This window comes from Asterias amurensis, chromosome 2 (genome assembly GCF_032118995.1).
Source record: "Asterias amurensis chromosome 2, ASM3211899v1".
Classification (NCBI taxonomy): Eukaryota; Metazoa; Echinodermata; class Asteroidea; order Forcipulatida; family Asteriidae; genus Asterias; species Asterias amurensis.
The window spans coordinates 10,388,727-10,413,195 of record NC_092649.1 but is presented as its reverse complement, the minus strand read 5'-3'; the positions used below and the strand labels follow the sequence as shown (position 1 = coordinate 10,413,195).

The 24,469-nt window shown below is 39.7% G+C and overlaps 3 protein-coding genes and 1 pseudogene across 3 annotated transcripts in view; 1 reads left to right on the top strand and 3 right to left on the bottom strand.

Moving 5' to 3' along the window:
* LOC139934062 (dolichol-phosphate mannosyltransferase subunit 3-like) overlaps positions 1-24,469 on the bottom strand; it is a 535,719-nt gene that overhangs the window by 340,209 nt on the left and 171,041 nt on the right. The gene's annotated exons all lie outside the window — the stretch shown is intronic.
* LOC139950869 (long-chain fatty acid transport protein 2-like) lies at positions 47-8,138 on the bottom strand. The gene is made up of 9 exons (XM_071949709.1): positions 7,301-8,138; positions 6,384-6,605; positions 5,618-5,776; positions 4,428-4,549; positions 3,598-3,792; positions 1,963-2,056; positions 1,609-1,807; positions 1,314-1,411; positions 47-354 (listed from the first exon to the last, which is right to left on the bottom strand). Exons 1-9 carry the CDS (start codon positions 7,797-7,799, stop codon positions 47-49), a joined length of 1,896 nt encoding a protein of 631 aa, XP_071805810.1. The 5' UTR covers positions 7,800-8,138.
* Positions 8,698-13,233, top strand: LOC139950911 (cytochrome P450 2U1-like; annotated as a pseudogene).
* On the bottom strand, positions 13,237-18,767 carry LOC139950944 (cytochrome P450 2U1-like). Its single transcript, XM_071949780.1, has 6 exons — positions 18,416-18,767; positions 17,335-17,741; positions 16,083-16,322; positions 14,995-15,184; positions 13,735-13,872; positions 13,237-13,487 (listed from the first exon to the last, which is right to left on the bottom strand). The coding sequence occupies exons 1-6, from the start codon at positions 18,765-18,767 to the stop codon at positions 13,294-13,296; spliced, it is 1,521 nt and encodes a 506-aa protein (XP_071805881.1). The 3' UTR covers positions 13,237-13,293.

The window sequence follows — 24,469 nt, the reverse complement described above, 5'->3', positions numbered from 1 at the left end:
AATTTTTAGAAAAACTCGCGTACAAACGAAACAGCTTTTCCAAAAGTCATAATCTCGCCTGCCCAACTACAAGTTTACTGATGACGTCATTGGTTAAAGGGACGTAAGTCTTTCTCTCTGTATCCAGAAAGAAGAGGGGGTCAGATATGACATTCAGGTCAAATCCCTCTTTGGCCAGGTCAGTTTTCCTGTGTTTGAAGGTCACTGTGATGTCCATCTCTGTAAGGACGCGTAGAAACTTCGGACATGCGTAGAGCGGCAGAGACTTGACCACGTGACTGTATACATTGTGCAAATCAAGACGGTGGCCTTTCATGATGACAATGGCGGCCATTCCTGCCTTGCCATCATGCCCTGGATGAGGAAACGGGACACAAGACTGTACTGAGCGTACTTATTCAATGTCTTAAGTGTTGTAACCCAATTCTGTCATTGCACATTATTTCCTGTGTGCATACCAACAGGGTCCAATTTCATAGAGCTGCAAGCACTCAAAGCAGTTGAAAGCACAACAAAAGTTAATATGCTTACCAGAATAAGGTTACCAGCCTCAAAACAATGTCACATGTACAATAAGTGACTGGTATCCTGCTCACTTCTGCTTAGCAGAAATGTGTCAATCAATGTTTTCTGTTTGAGCTGCTCTATAGAATTGGGCCAAAAATGTAAAATAGGCTTGAAAGCGAAATGGTCGTAACATTTTTGTAGAAGAGTCAAGGTCAATCCTTCTTGCATTTTTTCCAGATAAATAAACTTTGCTTTGAAACATTTCGTCTCAAATAGGTGTTCATCTGAATGTGTTTGTTTTCGTTATAAACGAAATGCTCGTTCTCAGATCAAGTGTGTCAATTTACAGAAATGACAAACATTAGTTTGACAAAGTTTGTGATTGTTAAAATCCTGGGCCGCTGCTGACATATTTAAATTATGTCCCTGTCTGAATCACGTTGTGCACTCATGGTCAGCACTATGCCCTGATATCTGAAACTGGACCGTGGCTCATGTCCCAGCGGTGTTTCAACAAGGACCTTTGGTTATGATAGATGAGGCATGACGGAGCTCTGCCAGAATCATTTGTGTATGAAATCGGTTTGTTACTTGTCGATCTTTGAGGGAACATAATTCCCAAACGTACTTAATAATCAAGCTTGCAAATAAGTCAAAACTTATCCAGGCAATACCTGAAAATGTCAACAGTAAGATACATTCCCAACAAAATGGATGAAAAAGCGCACAGCAAGTCAAAGTGACCACATTATTAACTAGGGGCGCTCCAGCAAAACATGTCCTTAATTGTTTACTAAGATTCCTACCTGGCACACGCACTCCATAGACATTAGCTTCTTGTACATCAGGGTGTTCGTTGAGCACATGAGCAACTTCTGTCGTGGCAACATTCTCGCCTTTCCATCTGAAATTAAAATGGTTGACTTATGCAACAACCTCAGCTAAGTGGAGATTGGAAAGGGGAGTGAATTTGGTTATAGAAAATCTCACATGTCTATTTCTGGTTATGGTTTCAACTCACTATGGTAGTTTCTTCTGTATCTGTATTCCTATTCTGTCATCCTATGCAACTAAGGTAAAATGCAACGAACATGAACCAACCTGAAGGTATCTCCAAGTCTATCTTTGAAGTACAATTGTCCGTCTACATCATGAGTCATCAAATCCCCAGTGTTGAAAAACACATCATCTTCGTTTTTCACGTTCCTCACCAGTTTCTTCTCATTCGTCGCTTTATCTGCCAGGTAGCCTTCGAATTGACGGTCTTTGTTTAATCGCACTAGCATCAAACCTGTCTCGCCTGTCAACATAAAAAAAACAAAAATAAAACATAAAAACCACTATTTTTGTTTTAACCAAAATATTTGAAACCATTAAATGGTTTTAAAAACAACAAATGGTGTAAACCAGGTTCAAACCACTTAAAAAGGTTTAATTAACCAAAACGAGAAATACCTGGAGGTGTTGGGATGCATTTTCCGTCCACACCGCGAAGTGGTTGAGCGGACTCGACGTCACATCGAACGATATCAAATATATGGGTTAAATCCTGCCAGATAAAAGGTGGTACACAAACAGTTTGGTGAAGTGGGTAATTAGAGGCATTGAACACGTTTGATAAACTTACACGAACAACGATAAGATGTTTTCTCATGACCCACACCATTCAAAACTTCAAAAATCACTTTCATCATACCTTATCATTATCAAACAATGATGAATAATTTTTCTTAAAATTCACATCTTGCAAAGCTTCAAACATCACTTTCATCATATCTTGTCCGGTCAAAACCACGAATTGTTTAGTTTTCCTTCTGCTCCAAACCACGTAAAGCTTCAAACGACACCTCCATTATGTTACTCTCATACCGTGCTGTGTCTAGTTTTCGTTCTGCTCCACAACACACAAAGCTTCAACACCACTTTCAAATGGCCTGTTACCCTTTACCCATACCATGGCATATCTAGTTTTCTTTATAATCCACACCATGCAAAGCTTCAAAGACCATCATTTTATCTTATCCTGTCAAAACCATGAGACTTTCAGTTTTCCTTTTGCTCCACACCACCTAAAGCTTCTAATATCACTTCCATTATGTCAAACTAGGCCTACTCATACTGTCAAGTTGCCACACAACGCGAAGCCTCCACCATCACTTCCACTTTATTCTACTATAAAATTCCTTATTTTATGAGCAACACGATGCAAAGCGTCATACATAACTTCCATAGTTTAAGTTACTATATACTTAAAGCCATTGGACCCTTTCGGTACAGAAAAAAAAAAAAAAGTTCACAGATTTACAAATAATTTACAGGGTTTACAGAAGGTAATGGTGAAAGACTTCTCTTATTAGTCCATGAAATGCTTTACTTTTTGAGAAAACGGTGAAACAATATAAATTCTCATTAACGAGAATTACGGATTTGTTATAAACACATGTCATGACACGGCGAAACGCGCGAAAACAGTAGTGGGTTTTCCCGTTATTTTCTCCCGACTCCGATGTCCGATTGAGCCTAAATTTCCACAGGATTGTTATTTTATATATAAGTTGTGATACACGAAGTGTAGGACTTGGACAATACTGTTTACCGAAAGTGTATAATGGCTTTAATGGGGGACTTTTGGGACGCTTGGTGGCAGCAGACTTACCAGGTAAAATCCATAGACCTTTCTTTTGCAACGTCACAGCCCGAGTTTTTGCCAACCCAGGTTGGAAAACTATGGAAAGCCGTAAGTGCAAATTAAGAAAAGATCGCTATTTTTGGTAACAATGCAACCTAATTTGGTGATTTTGTTAAAAATAAAACAATTAATTATGACAAGTATTTTACGTAATTGAAAGTTTGCAGAAAATGTTGAATTTGGTTAAAACATCTGTTTTTAAGATTTAGTGTTTTACTAACATTCGGCCGACCATGCCAACCAAGGCGGTTTGTTTATCAACAAAAGAAAGGTCAATTGTTCTCGGTAAAGTGCGTCTGCTGCCACCTAGCGTTCCAAAGTCTCCCATTGTCAAACCGCAGTTTCTCCTCACGATCCACACCACAAAAAAAGCTTCGAACTTCACTTTCATTATATCTTACCCTGTTAATACCGTGGTATCTCCCAACACTCCCCACTTTGCCGTCCATATTCATTGATAAATACGGAGCCTCTGTAGCGCCGTAAAATTCAGCCACATGACTAATGTTGAATCGCTCCTGGAATTCCTTCCATATATCTGACCTAAGTCCATTCCCGAGGGCAAAGCGGATTCTATGTTGTCCGTCGTCTGGACGCTATAAATAAATTTAAAAAGGGGAGGATGGTTTGTTTTGTTTTGTTATTATTGGGTAGAATAAAAGAACAATAACTACAGAGACGGATCTGTACCTTCTACCCCTTAATTTATATACATTGCCCTTTACCGACTGAGCTATCGTAAGTGTTGTAACTGTTGGATAGATCAGTTCGGTATTAACGGCACTCCGCAAGTACTGTGACCCCGGAGATGCCATGGCCCAACTTGCTAAGCACAAAGATGCATTAAGTACACATTGTCTTGTCTGGTGCCCAACTCAATGATTGCTTAGCAAAGAAATTTGTCAAGCAGTATTTTCTGCTTAACGTTATGAAATAGGGCCATGTTCATTATCCTGCTCAGAGCAGTTACTTCTGTTATGCAACTTCTTCTGCAATTGTTTAAGACAATGTCAATAACATGGAGATCATTTCTCACACGATTTTTTTTCCAAATGCAGCTTTCGTTATAGTTAAGGTGTTATCTATATCAGCATCAAGTTCCTTCATCAAACAAACAATGTGAAGTTTGTTTGCAAGTGTTTGTGATTGGTTCGGGCAGTATTAAACGTGAGACATCTGAGTTCATAAAAGTGCGCAGCGTCCTGTAAAGTAATTCATATTGTGATCTCACCAGAGGTTGTGCTAGCAGATAGCGACATATCTCCCCAATATATTGGAAGCCAGTTGCTCGATACTTGCGGATGTCATCCCAGAATCGACTCGCTGAAAACGTAGAGATAGCGATAGTGCCCCCTAAAGGGAGGAAGAACACGGATGTTCAGAAGTTCCCTAAACGTGATATGGTTTAGAGTGTTTTTATCTAGGGATAATAGGGAGCCGTTTGTCAGGGAAAGGAAGAAAAGCTATATGATTTGCAAGCTTGTTTCCTACATGTTGACGTTTTTGAGTGATTATTGTTAACAGTGTACCCTTCCTGTAAAATTTATTTTAAGCTAGCTTATAAAGCTGACTGTAAACATCCTATACTGACTCTGTTGTAAAATACTGTTTAAAATTGTCCTAATACAAATCGCAGTCACTGTCGTTGAGGATGTCAATTTCTTCCATCATGAGATTTGAGGCTATACAAAGTCAGATATCAATGTATAATTGCGGTAACACAATGTGCATATCTACTTGTAGGTTATACCCTTTTGGGAACTTATCTTTATGTCCCCAAGAGTCTAGCCTGAACATCTGACGTCACATTCCGTGCATTACGCCAGAGAGTGGCATTTGGCCTACGTCATGAATATGACGGTCACGTGGTATGGATGTACCGTTCCGTTGATCTCGCAATCAGTTCGCCATCAAATTCTACGTACATGTTTATATGTATAACATCACTATGTCAAATCTACTGTTGCCTTGCGTCGAAACCACTTTTGCCAGCTACAAAATGTTTCGGGCATAACGATAATGGAACACATCGCTGGTTTAGGAAGCCCTTAAATGAACAACATAACATGCACAATACATAACATTTGTCAAATCTATGTAGATCATTTAATGTACGAAGTGTATCATGTGACACATGATTTTATCCAATGCTATCGCTGGTATGTTAAAACCTGTGACGTCATTCGAAAACCATAACATGATTCGCGCGCATACCGCCGGGCAAAACCTTTGTGTTTTGGCAGCCAGATAGAAAGTGTATGTAATCTTACCATGAGTGCGCGTCTTTTTGCCCGGCGAAACATGACGTATACGTACAGTGTTTTTGTTAACAGAGGGCGTTTTGAATGTAAACATAGGTCACATCGTCTATACCAATAAACGCAAAACAGCTAACCCTTTTATATAAATCACCCTCCTTACCTACTCTTACTACGTTAGTGAGGCCCAACGTGTATGCAGCACTGTGGTAAAGAGGTAGAGAGGTGTACATGACGTCATCGTGCGTCAAATCCACTTTGGACAGCAAGAAAGAGTTTCGGGTCTGGCGATTATGGGACAGATTCGCTGGTTTAGGAAGCCCTCGGATAAAAAAAATAACAGGCACATTACACAACCTTGATATCAAAGTCCAAGTAAATTATTTTATTGTGAGGTTACTAAACATAATTGGTGATAATAAATACATTGATTTATAAATTTCAATGAATAATCATTTGTTTTCCTTTGAAATCATTTCTCCTAAAAATATGAAGTCATAATCGAAAGAAAAAACAAACTGGACGAAAAGGGATAAAAAACGGGAACATTTCGGCCGTCCTTTAGTGTTTGGTCAGCTCCACAACTCTGCGTATAATACATTAAGGCCGAATCCAAGATGGCGGCAACGGCTACGGCTGTTGCTAAGGGTGTTGCTATGTACGGACCATACTTCAACGCGTAATGAGGCGGATATCTAGCCGTAGCCGATAGCTATAGCCGCTTATTCAGACACGACCTAAAGGCCGAGTCACCCTGCAGTGATAACGAAAACGATAACGATAAAACGCAAAGAGAACACGTTCTATTGGTTGAATTGCTCCACGCAGAATACAACCACCCTTATTCAACTAATCGAGGGCGTGCATTTTTAATTTTTTGGTCTGTGTGACCAGGCCTTTTCATGGGTACGAAAAACAAAATGGCTGACCTGTTGTCCCAGAAGTGAATATGTACAGAGCATCGACATCGTTTGGTAGTTCATCACGTACACTCCTTGGAATAGGATCGCTGCGTTCGTTCCAAGTATCCACATGGGTCATTCGATCAGGAAGGGCTCCCTCTGGTGAGACTTTCCCAATCACCAAAACCTCCACGCCCGTGGCATCTAATTCAGCCATGATAGAGTCTAGAGCCTCAATTAGAAGCTTGTCTGGATACACAAAGAAACGTCAGATTAATTTATGCTATGAGTCAGTGTATTTATTATATAAACACAATTTTCAATACACATTTTAAGTGGTGCTGTAGTTGACAGGGGTACTGTTTACACTTTGGCGAAACAAAGTTCATATTTATAAAGATATGTTCATCTGAAGGTCCAATTTTCAATTCAAACTCACATTTATTTATATGTTTCATGAACTGAGTACCAAGCCATAACAATAACTTTAAAGTAACCAATAAACATTGCTATTTTACAAGGCTGAGAATATTATAATTTGTTTAGTCTGGAAGTTTGCAGATATCAATAATTAAAACAAGGGACAAAAACAACGTTGATAAAAAAACAATTCCAACCAATCTTGAGGGGCTAAATTTTTGACGTTAAAATTAGTTATTAATTCACTATGAAGTGATTTTGTGCAGTCAGATTTATTAAAAGTCTGTCCCGCTCATTTTGCTCATCGGGCCGGTGTCAATACCCAGGTTACTCCCCTCCAGCTATCGTTTGTACCCATTATGTACTCCTATGTGGAAAGAAGCAATTATGAAAAAGTGCTTTCCTCAATGATTAGTGTCGCAACTGGCCAGGCCAGGATTCGAACCCCCATTCTGTTATTTACACCCCCGTCAACTAGAGTAGGGTTGTTTCCATTACGTCATTTTGTTTGAAACTTAATATACCTTTGCCACATGTAATCGCCTTCACCTTGCAAGCTCTGATACCATGCAGCAGTGCATCCCCTCTGAGATTATAATTCAAGAAAGCAATCTTCAGACCCAGTTTGTTGAAGGCCAACCAAGTAAGAATAAAACTGGGTTCATTCATCATGAAAATAGCTGCAGTATCTCCACAAGTTAACGTCCGACGTCGATGTAAGAATCTAGCCAACTTGTTGGCTTCTTTATCCAAGTCACCATAAGTGTGAACCCCGTCTTTGTACAAAACGAAAGCCTTCTCTGGCGTTTTCTGTGCATGCTCCTCGAAGAAGTCCATGAGTTTGATTCCTCGTTGTTGCAGAGTCTCCTGGGTCCTTTCCAGTGATTTTGTCCTCATGATTTCAACTATGTCCTGAAACACCGTAGGTCCGTATTTGAGACGGAGGTACGAGGCGAGGGCAACTGGGATACCAGTGGTCAGCGAAGCTGCGACTGCCTTGGCAACTTTTCGACTGTCAGACATAATTGGAACAGTCACCAGTGTGTAACACAAACAAAATGGCCTATGTACTAGTTTGCAAATGCCTTGATAACCTGTTGACCGCCACACTTATTGGAACAGTCAGTGCAACCCAAACAAGCTTGACCTTTATGCTGTCATGTTATAAGCATTCAATCATACGTTAGAACGAATATTTTTTGCCAAAGTGTGTAGTATTTAATATACGTTTTTTGACAACAATATCTCAGTAGAACTCTGTTTACTGGAGCGAAAGGATCGCACAGAAGGGTGTGATTGTGTATCAACAACAGCACACGTAAACCTGGGTTCAAACCCACAGACCCACTTGTGTTGTTCAGGTTTACTGTAGTCACTGTTTTGAGTGCTTCGGCTTCAGTACACTGATGGCTGTAAAAACAGGTATTATGCATTATCGCATTAGATAAACCAAAATGTACTTGTTTGCTCTATGATGGTTTATCTTAGAGATGGGCTCCCTATTATTTATTGCTCTTTGGCCATGTGTCATCACAGCTATACTGCGTGATGTTAAAACAATAGTCTTGACTCAAGTCGGATTTTCAACTTGATCTCAAATTCATCACAGTCTAATTCTACAGACAATCGCGACATAACCGTGGGCACCAATTGAGGACGTTGTCGCAATAATAGTACATGTTTTTACATAATACACTCGTTTTCTTTTTGATGCGTGGTTCAGATAAGGCCGAAAAAGACTGAATTTCAGAAGCCGTTTGGACTAATTATATATTCAATTTGAGGTCACGCTTGAAAAACGATGCTTATCAGTGCAGATAAATCACAAAGGAAACGAATGCACTGTGGGTATATTCAAATTGAGGTCACGCTTGAAAAACGATGCTCATCAGTGCAGATAAATCACAAAGGAAACGAATGCACTGTGGGTCTCCTATATTTTTCCACACCAAAGTCTATACTCTCATCGACTATAACTTGTAAAATCTACAGAATTGAACAAATTTCAACAACACCAACAACTACTAAACTCATTATGTTGAACCAAATCGTAGACTTGCTTCAGATGGTTGGTTGGCAAACGGCTGTCTCTTCCTCGTTGTGTTCTTCATTGGACTGTACTGGATTCAGCAGCCTGTGAATCTTCCACCAGGACCGACTGGTTGGCCAGTCGTAGGCTGTGCACTAAAAGTCAAATCAGGAGAAACTCATATTGCTTTCACCAATTGGTCCAAGCAGTATGGGGTAGTGTTTAGTGTACGACTTGGCCCTCAGCTCTTCGTAGTTCTGAATGATTTACGCAGCATCAAGAAGGCCTTGCACGAGCAAGCTGATGTCTTCTCCGACAGACTGGTTGTAGATTTTGCGAAACTACTGGGAGTGGAAGGTATTCACTCTTTTTTTATAACAAACAACCTGTTAATGTACTTTACTTTTCTCTTACCAATACTTTATTTTTCACATAATCATGACAATACATAGATATGAAATAACAGAATAGATGGGTTTTTATAGTATTAACCATAGAACAACCAACAATCATGGATGATTTCGATGATTTGTGATTAAATGGGTAAAGACGTATAACATTGTGACTTTATTGTCTCCTTTATAATAGGCAGTGTCGTTTTTGAAAATGGCACTGTTTGGAAGGAGCGTCGTCGGTTTGGTCTCGGGGCTCTGAGAAGCTTCGGTATGGGCAAGAAAAGCATCGAGCATTCCATCAACGAGGAATCACGGTACCTCCTCGACGGCTTCGCTGACAAACAAGGAAAACCATTCGATGCCACACACCTCATCAACAATGCCGTCTCCAACATCATTTGTAAAATTTGCTTCGGCTACCGGTTTGACTACTCCGACCCCAAGTTCGCAGAGCTTATTGCTATTCTCGGAGAGCAATTGTCCGATAGCTCGTCGCTGTTTGCTAACTTAAAGGCGGCTGCGTCTAAAGCTCGGACAAAACGAAATGCCGAATTCATCATTGACTTTGTCCGTAAAATAGTCCAGGTATATGTTAGTTCATTCAAATATTGCCTTCTTTGTATTTCTTTTTATAGCATTATGTAGTTTGTGCACTATCCGCGACAAGTCTCTCCCGACGCCCCTCTCTGACTGAAGGGGGGGTACGGGGATTTATTTTTTACCAGTTCATGTGTTTGTTTTCATCTCTATGTTGATGTTGTAAGTAGTCTACAGTGTTCATTTCCCAGAGTTTATCATCTTACTTTGTTGTATGTGCATCTTTCTAATTTTAAACTTCAAGGACCACCATCAATCATATGATGAAAATGACATCCGGGATATTATTGACATGGGAATAGCCGAGGTCAAGCAGTCAAAGAGCAGGGAAAATAATGGTGGTCGAGATGAGAAGGAGATCTTCAACGACGGTGCACTTATTCGAAGTGTTATATTTTTATTCATCGCTGGTACCGATACGACGACCAAAACTCTGCTTTGGACTTTGATGTACATGGCTCTCCATCCTGATGTGCAAAAGAAGGTACAGCCATTTTAACTTTTTGTGGATCATGTTTTGCTATGTTTTATTGTTTCTTTTGACATGTCTTGAGTTCCTACTCAACTTAGCTACAGTTATATTGGTGTCAGATGTTTCAGCTCACCTATCACGTGTGCTCCATTAGCATCCCCAGCCGCACCGCCAAGGGCTTAATGGGATACTTTGGAACGCTAGGTGGCAGCAGACTTTCCAGGTTTTACATGGCGTGTCTGCTGCCACCTAGCGTCCCAAAAAAAACCTTTTGGTTGACCGTGATCCCGTGCAGAAAATTATATTTTGAGAACCCAGGCTTGTAATATTCGTGAACATCGAATGAAGCCCCATCCAATTAGTCAAAATAGTGTGTACAGTAGAATTGAGCTTATAATTGGATGCTCCATCGTGATTACCAAACAGGTCCAGTCTGAAATTGATGAGGTCATTGGCGGGAGTCGTCAACCACTGATGGCAGACAGTCCAAACATGCCGTACACCAATGCCGTTATAATGGAGATGCAACGCATGCGTCCTGTGGCGCCTTTAGCTGTTCCCCGCAAAACTAGGGACGACACGACGCTGGACGGGTACACAATTCCGTCAAACACGTGTAGGTAGCTTTTAAAATATTAGCTGGTTATTTAAATGGAAAATTTAAACAAGACACTAGTTTCTTTAAGTTGTAATTGTCTCTTCATTTTTTCCTTGTTTTTATGTGTCTGCTTCTTCTTATATCCATGTAAAAAGGCGTGTTTGTCAACATCTGGGCAGTACATCATGATCCTGCTACGTGGACAGAGCCAGAGAAATACAACCCAGCCCGGTTCCTCTCTGCTGATGGCAAGAGTGTCGTTCAACATGAGTCACTCATCACATTTGGAACAGGTAGGAAATTGTTTTCTTTTCTTTTCACATCAGGCAGAAATTGGATAGTTTTGGGACGCTGGGTGGCAGCAGACTTACCAAATAAATCATGACAATTTTCCCGATGTATCTGATGCTCCTCCTTCGTGTTCCAAAGTCTTCCATTGCGAATGAGTGCAAGCTGAAGAGTGTAATCGTAAAGGCTTTGTTTACCACATTTCGCCATAGTCTAATACATTAGTTTATATTTGAAATTATTTACAGGTCGCCGGGCCTGCATGGGAGAAAATCTCGCTAAAGCCGAGCTCTTTATTTTCTTTGTCAACATCCTTCAACGATTCACTGTTACCTTTCCAGAGGGTAAAGCGACCCCGTCGCAGGATGGATCGGCTGGTGCTATGCTTGGCCCGAGACCATACGAACTGTGTGCCACCATCAGACGTTCATAAATGTTTCAGATTTGGATCTGCGCTCTGTCAATCAAGCCTCGTGCAGTCTGTTTATTGCCGTGTAGAATTTATACTTTTGTTATCCTTTTTTTCTTGTTTTCATGAAGTTTTTTAAGTTGATAAAAAGGTTTTCTCGGTCAATTCGGCAGATGAGCAGTCAAATGCATTTTTACGCTCACGAAGTAAAGCTTTTTTTGTCTCTCCAGTTGTAACTACGTTTCCAATTCAGAATTCGGCTACTCAATTTCGTTTTGAGTCGAGTCAAATTTCTTTAGCCCTCTGTTCAATTTAGCGTAGCGTTATTCTTTCTTCGTATCTTTTTCGTGACACACACGCCTCAAAAAGCCTCTGCGAATTTGAATGCTGCTTGATTGGATTGTTAAATCGAATGATTATCATGTTAATCCGAATGACGCAACATTACATTTGACTAATCATGAAACGAAATTGAATTACCCTCTTCTGTAGCATTCGATTTCGTGCGAAATTGAATTGTTTGGTGGTCAAATTGGCTGCTCATTTGCCGAAATTGACGGAGAGACATGGATTTCGTTGCATATACTTTAGAAACCTTTTACGTGTACATGTACCTCTTGTTGAGGTAAAAGACCCATAAGACGATTTTTCTCAAACTAAATTCATATTCACATAGGATTGTATTTTTTGTTTAAATAGTGAATTTAGTTCGAATCTTTTTATGAGAAATTACTTCTTTATAAAAACTACGTTATTTCAGAGGGAGCCGTTTCTCATAATGTTTTATACTATAAACAGCTCTCCATTGCTCGTTACCAAGTAAATTGTTACGCTATTAAATTTTTGTTTGAGTAATTTCCATTAGTGTCCAAGGCCTTTCGGGGGGGGGGTACATTTGGTCTCGAACCCCGACCCCTATCATAAAGCATTTATTTAAAAGTTAACCTTCATACAACTGTTTCATTGTTGATCTTTGTGCAACAAGAATGGGATACTTTTTTGAACGCTTGGTGGCAGCAGACTTACCAGGTAAAATTAATTGCTCTCGGTCATGTGCGCACACTCAGAACTACGTAACTGTGGAAATTTACCTGGTAAGTCTGCTGCCACATAGCGTTTCAAAATCTCCCATTGCTCAACCACATTGACCCCATAGTTTCTACACTTCATACCGAACGTTATTTACGATGACTTTATTATTTGCACTTTACTGCCCTACCAAATAATTAAGTGACGACCTCTACTTCTTTTTACAATGATGTAATAATTGACCAAAATGATGATTTAACTGTTTTCCTTATATACAAACTGGGTAAAGGGGCTCATATACCCGGTGTTCCATTCATCTTTACTCCCTTTATCTATACTGGGTAAGATACGACACAAGGGCAGTAAAACCTACTGGAATCCGGGGCGTTGCGGCTGGTCTTTGAAGGGTTCAGGTGGGTTTTTTTTCAGAAAGTTTCCACAGATTTACATCAAACTTTATCTCGGTTTTAAGATAATAATTGTTACTTGCTGAGGTGATGTATTTTTTGAGAAAATAGTAAAACAATTTCATGAAAAGTACCCATGTAAACACCCTGTTTAAGTATTTAGTATTAAGAACAGCTTTGGCAAAGTACATTGCTGTATCCGCATTAGTAACTAAACTACGACTGACATCTAAATAATTTACCTGATGAGAGAGTATCTAAAAGGAATATTTTACCACATTTCTCAGAGTAAATTAGAATGAGCTTAAGGTGCGTCTGGTGACGCATATTTCGTATGGACCGGGCTTTAATATGATGCCTGGCAGTCCTTCCTGGGAGGGCAGGGGTTTCTCTGCCGGGAACTCGAGGCTGAATTGCTGGAGCAGGTTGACAAAAATAAGGAAGAGTTCTGTTCTGGCGAGACTTTCACCCATGCAGTGACGTCGACCTAAAACACACATTTCCAAAAATGTTATTTAACTGGTGACCATTATAAAATCATAACTTCACCCAGAGTATTGAAGGTGGCTAGTGGCTACGATAAATTGTAAACATATTTATTAAAATAAACACGGGAATTTAATTATATCTTTCGCTCGTAAGAAAGATGAACAGATTATCACAAGAGAAGGGCGCTACACGGGGTGAAACTTAATGCTTGTTTCAAAAGAAGGGGGAGTTATAAATGTGAATACCTATTCCAAATGGAATGTACGATTCATGCTGAACGACACTCTTGCCATCAGCAGAGAGGAACCGGGCTGGGTTGTATTTCTCTGGCTCTGTCCACGTAGCAGGATCATGATGTACTGCCCAGGTGTTAATCAACACACCTGAGGGTTAACATACCATCGTTAATGCTTAGCACCAAACCAATATCAGCCTATTGGGCAGGGGTAAAGCACAATCTTAGAGGGGTGGTGTACATTTTGGTAAAGACTCTGAAAATGAGAGACATATACCAAAGTTACGGAATAAGAAGTACAGCATTTTTGGACAGTTTAATGCATTTTGAGAAACATTTCAATTCGAAGTACTGTGGTTATGGAACAAAAAAAAAAAACTGAGTATAAGAATCGTTGAACGCAGTATTAAAACGCCTCTAATGTATTTCAATAGTTGATTACTCTGTCTGCGTGAACAAAACCGCTCCAGATGTTTGGTAATATCTCAAAAAAAGGTACCACCATTTCAAATCAACTTTTCACAGGTTAGTTTACGGTATTATCTACAATGGGAAACTTTAGACTATCTGCCAATCACCAAGAGAGGGCGCTCTTTACCAGGTAATGTCAACAACTTAGGAATAGGAGAAGCATGAGTGACGGTCACTGACAGCAAATACCTTGTGTTTTGCGTGTTTTTTATTTTGTATTTAGATTTAGCCAAACTGTATTTTGTTTTTCATAACACAATGCCAGCATAAACCAAACTGTTCTGGAACAGGACGTACTGAAACACGAGTTCCCCAAGGATAACAAGCGGTGTGCATGAGTTTTGGGGAGTGTTTCTTCTAAGGTAATTAGCAAAAATTCCAAAATGCTGACCTACCAAAAATTAAGAAGAAATCTAAGTTTAGTTGTATGACAATGTACCTGATGTAATTTTCAAGAGGCTGAGAGACTTCTAAATATTTTTTGAGTATTTTTGAATGTTTAGCATTTACCATTGTTTGCTATAGGAGTTGTGCACCCTTACCTGGTAGGTCTGCTGCCCTCTAGTGGCAGAGCTTTCAAAAAGTCTCCCATTGTCCAACTACCAAACGCATTTAAACGTTTCCGTAAAAGGCACCATACAACCACACTGTGCGATTAACCGACCAGTACATCGAGTACAGTGGCAGAGGTAAACTAACCCATAATATTTATTTTCAACCTGTCACCCCTTAAAATAATTAGCTGATCACAACGTATAATTCTCCATCTTGTTATCTTGCTTTGATAGCTATTTCTTACATGTGTTTCTTGGCACAATGTAGCCATTCAGCGTTGTTTCTTCTTTGGTCTGGTGAGGAATTGTTAAGGGACCAACCGGTCGAATGCGCAAAGTTTCCAAGATGGCGGCGTTCGTGTACGGCATGTTCGGACTATCGACCATTGATGGCTGGCGACTCCCTCCTATGACGTCATCAATCTCAGACTGAACCTGTAGAATGATAGGGTGCGTTCGATTGGCTTCCGTGGGTCTGCCCCGCTATGCCCCGGTACGTTCGAATAGCTCTAGCTCTGACGTCATTACAGGGGCTCACCCGAGTTAGCCCCAAGTGCCCTGCTTGTGGAGTGGGCCACTTGGGGCTGACTCAGGTGTATGACGTCACCGCGAGAGGGTGAGTGATCGTTCGTAGCTCTTGTAGCAATACTCCAAAGCACCAAAGTGCCCTCGCCCTCGGGTGATCACCACGGGGTCGACCCAGGGAAGCTCATAGAACCCACCCAATGTTTGTAATAAAATTATATGTAATATTTAACTTTCGTTTATTTATTGAGTTAACTTGTTTTTTTTCTTATGAGAGCAATTAAGATAGAAAGGTGATGTATTCTGTATAAGTTTATCCTTCTCGACGAAACTTTTTGTCAGTTAGTCGTATGATCGAAGATAAACGATCGAGGATTTCAATGACCGAAGTTTTAAACTTTTTGTCAGGTAGTCACAGGGTCGTAGATAAACGGTCAAGGATTTCAATGACCGGTCCAATGTTGCAATTCAATGTTAATTCACTTCAGTTTAACGAAGTTTTTAATAAGATGGCTAATTATTATTGTTTGAGTGACCATTTTTGAGTATCATTTGTAAGTAGTCAAGTCTCATCTGATGTCAATCAGTTATACAAACCCATTTAAAACCTTTACACTTCTTATCTGAAATGGTATGTTTCGAAACCGTCTACTTCTAAGAAACACTGGTAATGTGATCAGCCAATAGCGGTCTTTGACAAATGTCAACGGTTAAGTAAAGAGCAAGATTTGATATCTCTGTTAAATCCATACTTTTCATATCAAGATTGACATAAATAAATACGCCAGATAGAAGTTCTAAATTTTACCTGTCTCTGTATGATCGGATGGAGCGCCATAAACATCACCAACCACAGCAATGTTGTTGACGTTGTTTCTGTTCCATCAACAAACAAGTCAAAAACATTTCCTCTTATGGCTTCGTCATCAAAAGAGTCTTTTTTGAATCGACCGTCGACTCTGCCGCAGGTTTCACGTTTCTCGACCTCTGCTAACAGCAGGTCAATAACGTCCCGGATGTCATTTTTATCGTTAGAATCGCGATGTTCCTGCAAGGGTAGAGAAATTGAAGATAAGTTATTTTCTCTAAAAGTCAGGTACACCTTTTGATAAAATACAACAGTTTGAACAAGACTGGTTTCTTTTCTTTTCCCATGAGCAAAATAAAAGTGGTGTGGTTTGGTGGTGGTTCAATGCCTGCACTTTTGTGATGTTATACTAGTATTTTTTAAGTGTGTTTTTTCATGACATTTCGCACGTAAATTTCCCAGTTCCTTTACATTTGGGTGAACATAGTACTGCAACAAAAGGAAAAGACCTGCAGCGAACCAAGGTAATGTTATCGAAGTCTTATAAAGCGCAAGTATCTACCAACAAGGTACTCAAGGCGCTTTTTCAGAAAGATAGGTTATTGAAGGGATACATTCTGAGACCCTATTATTTAGCAGCTTATACGGGTTTCACGAGCAGATGAACACAATGCAAAACGCTGTCAGAGGAAACAGATGCCAACTGCTGCTTCAACGTTCATCTGTCGGGGCTGCCATCGCGACTGCCACTCCCGGGTAGGCCTTGCAAGCCACAGTCGCAAGTGCCATCCCTAGCCTAACAATGTCCCCCAGTTACAAGTCCATCGCCTTTCGAGAGGGATAGAGGCCTACTACTACTACTACTATACGGGCTTACAAGGTACTTTCAGCAGCCACAGCCAGGAACACAAGGGCAAACCACATGGGACCAACCGCTTACGTCCCATCTGAAGGACGAAGCAATGGTCAAGTGCTTGCTTATAAGGACACAAGTGTCACGGCTGGGGATTCGAACCCACACTCTGCTGATCAGAAACGCCAGAGTTTGAATTCGGTGGTCTTAACCGCTCGGCCACGACACTTCCGTAGATGATTGTATAGACCGGACCTGGGGCCGGCTTTTTTGTCAACCATTACTCGACTGACAGAACCCATCGTCTACAATATTATTCAATTCACCGTTGAAAGGAACAATTCTCAAAATTGTAGATGGATCACAGTCGCTTTAATGTTAAATTATGTTAAAACTCACCCGTACTATACTAGAGAAAAGTTCCGTTAGACGTCTGCTATTTGCTTTCAAATGAGAGTAAAACGGTGTGTGAATGACACCAGGAACGTAATTAACTAATGATGTTTGAGAGCCGTATCTTAACTGCTGCCTGATCAACTCAAGTATCTCCGCGATATCTGGATCCGAAAAGCTGAATCTTCTCCCAATGCACATTTTACAAATGACATTCGAGGCGGTAATTTCGACTTGGAGCGTAGGGTCAAACGGTTGTCCCTCTTGGTCTGCGAAACCGTCGAGGAGGTACCGTGATTCTTCGTTGATGGAATGCTCGATGCTTTTCTTGCCCATACCAAAACTTTTAAGAGCCTGACTACCAAACCGACGACGGACCTTCCAAATATTACCATTTTCTTCGGAAACAGAACCTGTTTATAGAACCGAATAATAATATAATTCATTTATTTGCCTAGTAAGTCAGAAATTTACCGACATAACATAAGGAGCTTATGAACAAATGGAAATAATGAAGGTTAATCAAACGATTTTTGTTAAAGGGTCTATGTACTTTTTGTAGGACAACAGACACAATATCCTCAGATTTACCTTAAAGGCAGTGGACACTATTGGTAAGTACTCAAAATAATTGTTAGCATAAAACCTTTCTTGGTGACGAGTGATGGGGAGAGATGATGGTATAAAACATTGTGGGAAACAGCTCTCTCTGAAGTGCCATAGTTTTCGACAAAGAAGTAATTTTCCACAAATTTGATTTCGAGACCTCAGATGTAGAACTTGAGGTCTCGAAATCAACCATCTAAACGAACACAACTTCGTGTGACAAGGGTGTTTTCTTCTTTAAACACCACAACGTGCTTTTAAGTACCAATTACCCCACGCACGCATCCGAACACATAACATGAATCGTGTGATGATTTCTTTGCTCGGCTTGTGAAAGAAAAAAAACATGACAAAGTTGTTAACGATCAACAACGCCATGTTCCCCTGTGTCATGTGTTCCTTTAACTTCGACATAATCACAATTCACTTTCGAACTTTTTGGAATATTTGCTGCTGATGTGCTGCTGTTTAGAAAACTTACCTTTAATTCCATTCAGTTTGTTAACGGTCGAATTGTGTCTATCAGAGAAGACATCAGCCTGCTTGTGCAAAGCGTCCTTGATGCAGCGTAAATCATTTAAAACTACTACGAGTTTGCCGCCAAGTCGAACGCTGAACACTTCCCCGTACTCTTTGGACCAATGAGTGAAAACATGATGAGATAGTCCACGGCGAAGGGCCAGTGCGCTGCCGATAACTGGCCAACCGGTCGGTCCTGGTGGCAGATTCTTAGGCAGGCGAGTCCAGTACAATCCCAGGAGGAACACAAACAAAAACACGAATACCGACTGCAACCTGACAGCTTCAAACAACGTTATGATTGAGTTGAGCATGGTTAGCATGGAGGAGAATTGAGATGGAAATAATTATTATCAGCAAGTTGCCTGATATTCGGTGAGCATGTCTCACAAGCGTCTGACGTTTTGCCCTCTTCTTTCCTTGTATATGAATGTTTGCCGAGACGGAGCGCATGCGCACTTTGAAATGGATAATGAGCGGGAATAAAGCCCTCCGAAGCTGGGCTTAGTTTATTTGTGGGCAGGTAGTTGGGTACTCCAGGGCTGACCTTGGTAAGTAAGTTAGGTAAAGGATTTGATTAAAACCAACAAAGGACATTTAAGAGTAATCTGGATTGTTTGTTCAGTAGATTGAAGACTTCCGAACGCTAGTTGGCTGCAGTCTTACCGGGTAAATTTCCGTTTACGTCGTTCTGAGCATGTTCACTTTCTAAGAACAAGTCATTTACCTGGTAGTCTGCTGCCACCATAAGGCCACCAAGAAGTCTCCCATCTGATTGCTAAAAGTATTGGTAAACTTAAGGTTGTGAGACCGATTCTTCATTTACAGTTGGTAGGGACTCATGTCTTGGCCAAGCAAAACGTACAAAAAAAACCGTTATAAGTGGAAATAATCAACGACACAGCCTTTAATTGGTCTTACGGTACAAAGGATCTTCGACACACTATAGCAATTAGAAAGGTTTATAGCCCATTAAATATATAATTGCTCGTCCGTAAAAAAAATCCACTGTCGTAAAATTATAAAATTTGTTAATGGTTTTGTGTATAATTAGTTAAAAACATTTGCCCAACGAATTTTAACAAAATGCAGGTAGGCTCCAAAAGCCACTGGCTTTCCGGAGAGACCACCGCTACAGAGAGAGCCAGTTTTAGAAAAACTTACACAACCTAACACAGTCTGTAAGCAAGATATCTGGAAACCTGTAATGAAGAATTGGTGGTTTCACTTTATCATGAGGATTAGATCTTGGTATGTCTGTAAAAGTCTGTTAATGTTTGTGCGCGAAGTATAGGAGTGAAGATATTAATTTGTCAACCGGTCATTTTTTTTTTGTGACGTCACGTGCAGGTGGCCCTTTGACGGAACCAGAGCAAGAGGGTGCCAAAGATTAAGGTTCATGGATGAGTAGCATTGGCAACTGACACTTATCTGGTGGATATCGTACGGGAAACTCTGGTCACCAGCGTAAATGTAAAGAAGAGCAAAATCGCATTCAGAGTTTTAGACTCATATTGTTTTTACTCTTTTAGTTTTATTTTAGTTTTTAGTAGTAGACATTGAGGCAGTGTCGATGGTCAAAAGAAATTGCTATCTTCGATTAAAAAATGCATTTTTGTGAGCGTCAAGAAGATTAGATTTAGATTAGATTTGATTTATTGTCCACGTTAAAAAAACATAGAAACTTGACATCCACTGGCCAAATGCAGGTATACAATACACAATCAATATCAAAACTATATAAATTACAAAATAAGAGATGTAGAAATACAAAGCAAGAAATGACCCGCAAACTAAAAAAAAAAAAATGCACCAGCCAAAACAACGCCAACCGGTCACATGGGACATTAAGACAACAAAGGCTTGAAGACACACCCAGCCTTCCTACCCCCGTAGCAACCCGTGACTAGCTAACGCTGCCCGACCAATCCATCTCAACAGCGTGAACAATACAACACAGGGCTCATACTGTACAATCACAATGGCAATTAGCAAAGTATAAACGTTCAATTTGTTTCAGACTAGATTTAAATTACGTTTCAACCGGGACAATCATAGGGATCAGTGTTATACAAACATGCACGGCCATAAACAGCCCCCGAACATAAATTAATTATACATGGGAGAAAATTAGCTAAATTTGAGTTAACCCAAAACTAATAAAATTGAAAGAAGGGTCGTAGATTGCTTTTGGACAAAGTAATGCTGATTTTTAAGTTTAAAATATCGAGAAAGATACAGACAAAGTGACCATGTTTTTAGCTGAAAAGAGTGCATGTCTGGGGCTTTACGCATTGAGACAGATAGCAATTTAAAACTGTCAAAGTATTTTCACAGAAACGTCGAATCCATTCACGTTTAGAGAGGTACCAGCCGGTGTCCCAGAGAAATCGGTCCGCCACGGATTCTGGACCCCAAAATGGAAAATTAACATGGGCTGGAGAAGGATACTTCAAAAGAGGGCGCTATCATAAGTGGTTTGTACACAGTTTACCATTACGGGGGGGACCGAATCTCCTGTGTTCACAGTTCTCTATTATCGTAACTACACTAAAGCTTGCCCGATTCATGTGACATAGCAACTGTCTGTATAGTCTTAGAAGTTTGAATTATTGATTTTGGTATACTCAGTTCTTCCCGAGTTCTGTGAACAAAAATATTACAGGCATATTACTCGGTGGGATTCAAACCCTTTTGTAATTCTAGAGCAGTGTCTTACCAACTATACTGCCGATATTGCCCGGTAGCTTGAGGCAGTTCGAATCCTATGTAATGGCAGCGGGTACCGAAACGATATAACAGATGTTAAATTTGCATCGGGGAAATTTGACATCTGTAACTTACAATATTCAAATCTAATATGCAAATGGCCTTTTTACATGGACTAGCGATAAGCTGTTGCAAACCGCTCAACAACCAAACAGACCAAAAATGCTAAAACAAACTGTCTGACGTTTCAACCCCGGTAGGTGAGTCTTTCTCGAAGGCTAACTGACAACACACCAAACTTGAACAGACTTCTGGTGAAATAAAATCAGTCAAGTGGGAAGGGAGATTAAAGCACATAGACAAGCGGGGATTCCGAATTAACGAAAAGTAAAGGAAGAAAATAATAAGGTCATAGCCTTGGGCTATATAGTATTGTACAAATATAATGTCTGCATAGTCGCTGTGTGACCGTGAATCGGTAAATATATATTAACAAAAGAGTCACAGAAATAGGCAAAATGAAAAACAAACTTGACGACTATAGCTCAAATCTGCTTTCATTATGACTTTATTGACTGTATAGACGAGACAAATCAGGCTAGTCAAACAAACACTTTGGTAACAGCCAAGACCAGCGTGCAGATGTACCATTGACGATCTCAGCCCTCAGCTGGCATTCAGCATACGTTTCTACGTGGAGTAATCGTAAAGGCTTAGTTTACCACATTTCGCCATAGTCTAATACAACAGTTTATATTTGAAATTATTTACAGGTCGCCGTGCCTGCATGGGAGAAAATCTCGCTAAATCCGAGCTCTTTATTTTCTTTGTCAACATCCTTCAACGATTCACTGTTACCTTTCCAGAGGGTAAAGCGACCCCGTCACAGAATGGATCGGCTGGTGCTATGCTTGGCCCGAGACCATACGAACTGTGTGCCACCATCAGACGTTCATAAATGTTTCAGATTTGGATCTGCGCTGTCAATCAAGCCTCGTGCAGTCTGCTTATTGTCGTGTAGAATTTATATATTTTTTATCCTTTTTTCTTGTTTTCATGAAGTTTTTAAAGTTGATATAAAGGTTTTCTTGGTCCTTTTCGGCAGATGAGCAGTCACATTCCTTTTTCACGCGCTCGAATTAAAGCTTTTTTGTCTCTCCAGTTGTAACTGCGTTTCAAATTCAGAATTCGGCCATTCAATTTCGGTTTGCGTCGAGTCACACGCATCAAAAAGCGTCTGCGAATTTGAATGCTGCGTTGATGGATTGTTAAATCGAATGATTATTTTGTTAAATCGAATGACGCAACATTACATTTGACTAATCATGAAACGAAATTGAATGACCCTTTTCTGTAGCATTAGATTTCGTGCGAAATAGAATTGTTTGGTGGTTAAATTGGCTGCTCATTTGCCGAAATTGACGGAGAAAACTCTATGTAGCACCGAGAATGGTCAATCTTTCAGAGACCTAAATTTCGTTGCATGGACCTAAGTAACCTTTTACCTCTTGTTGAGGTAAAAGACCCCTTAGACTATTTTTCTCAAACTAAACTCATATTCACATAGGATTGTGTTGTTTAAATTAGTGTTCTATTTTGTTTAATCCCTGTGTCATGGTTTAAAAAGATGCTCTTTTGGTATTCGTTTTATATTTGGCTTTAGAGGGTTTTTAAATCCATTCGCGTTGGGATTAAGGGTTTTATATTGTTGTCACTGCCTTCTCTTTTTATTGTGTTTTATGGGTGTTGATTTTGCAAGGTTCCCGATTGTTGGTGTTTTAATGTTTTCTGTTGTGTGATTTGTATAGTGTTTGAATTCAATGTCCTTTTAATAAACATATAGGTCTACTTATATTTGTATCATTGGCGGGGGTTGGTTTTACACATCTAAAATGACAGTTTTTATCTTTTTAACAATAAATATATCCCTTTTTAATATAGGTTTTCTCGGTCAATTTCGGACAAAGAGCAGCCAATTTAACCACCAGCCTATTCTATTTCGCACGAAATCGAATGCTACTAAAAGAGGTTCATTCGATTTGATTTTAAGACTAGTCAAATCCACTTTTACGTCATTCGATTTAACAAAATATTCATTCAATTTAACAATTCATCGAAGCTGCATTCAAATTCGCAGGAGTGTTTTTGAGGCCTGTGTTTAGTCACTCAATTTCATTTTGAGGCAGTCAATTCTGATATTTGTGCAGTCTTAAAAACGCTTGGTTAACTTGTTATTACCTTATACGAATGTTAAAGGCATGCGGTTAATGTTTTGGCACTCTTGAACATAACATGTCAAGATGTCTGGCACGCCAACAGATGGTTGGTGAATATTTACAAAAATCAAAAACTGGGAAAAAAATTAAAAAAACACCCCCAAAAAATATTCAAACACATTCAAATGTCAGGTCTTGGTCAGTTAACCATTGAAGGTCTCCCGAAAAAATAAAGAAGAAAACAACCCTTATGGGGCCCAAGGTAAAGTCTACTGGAAACATAAAATAAAGAAGATAAATTTTCATTTTTTGAAAGATTGATTGTTCAACTCGACTTCGCCTGTTTGAAAGGAGCATTCCATCTTGAACCTGTGAAGGTACGAAACGGTTTGCCTTATACAGTTTATCTGTTTATTCGTATTTCTTTAGTCGTACTTATTTGAATACTCGGTGAGCGAAATTGATTGCCTCTTTACGAAATTGAAAATGATTAAATCAGCAAAATCTCTAGTCGAACCAGCTTTGCTAAATTGAATGATGATTGTGTGTCATGAAAAGGAATGAGTGTGATAGGAACTTGAATGCCTCAAAACGAAATTGAATGACCGAATTCTGAATTTGAAACGTAGTAAAAACCGGTGAGGCAAAATAGCTTTAATTCGAGCGCCTGAAAATGAAATTGGCTGCTCATTTGCTGAATTTGACCGAGAAAACCTATATAAATAATGAATAGGGTAGATGGCCTTAGCTTTCGATCCAAACTGGACCTTCTTTTCAAAGGCATAAAACAAGTACAAACAAATACATATCCATTTATAGAAAAAGAGAGGGGAAAGGGATTAAGGGAAGGATCCAAAAAGAAGCGAGGAAAAATAGTATAAAAATATAGAAACAAATAATTATCTGAATAATAAATGACGAGACGCACCGTACAGATTTGATAAATTTACCTGCTCGACTTTTGTATTCCCCTTATAAAAAGGCTGGTTTTCACAGCAACCGCAAAACAAAAAGATGTTTGAAACTTATGGCTGTACTATACTTTGTATTAAATTCCATAAATACTGAATCTCACACAGTTTAAAGCCATT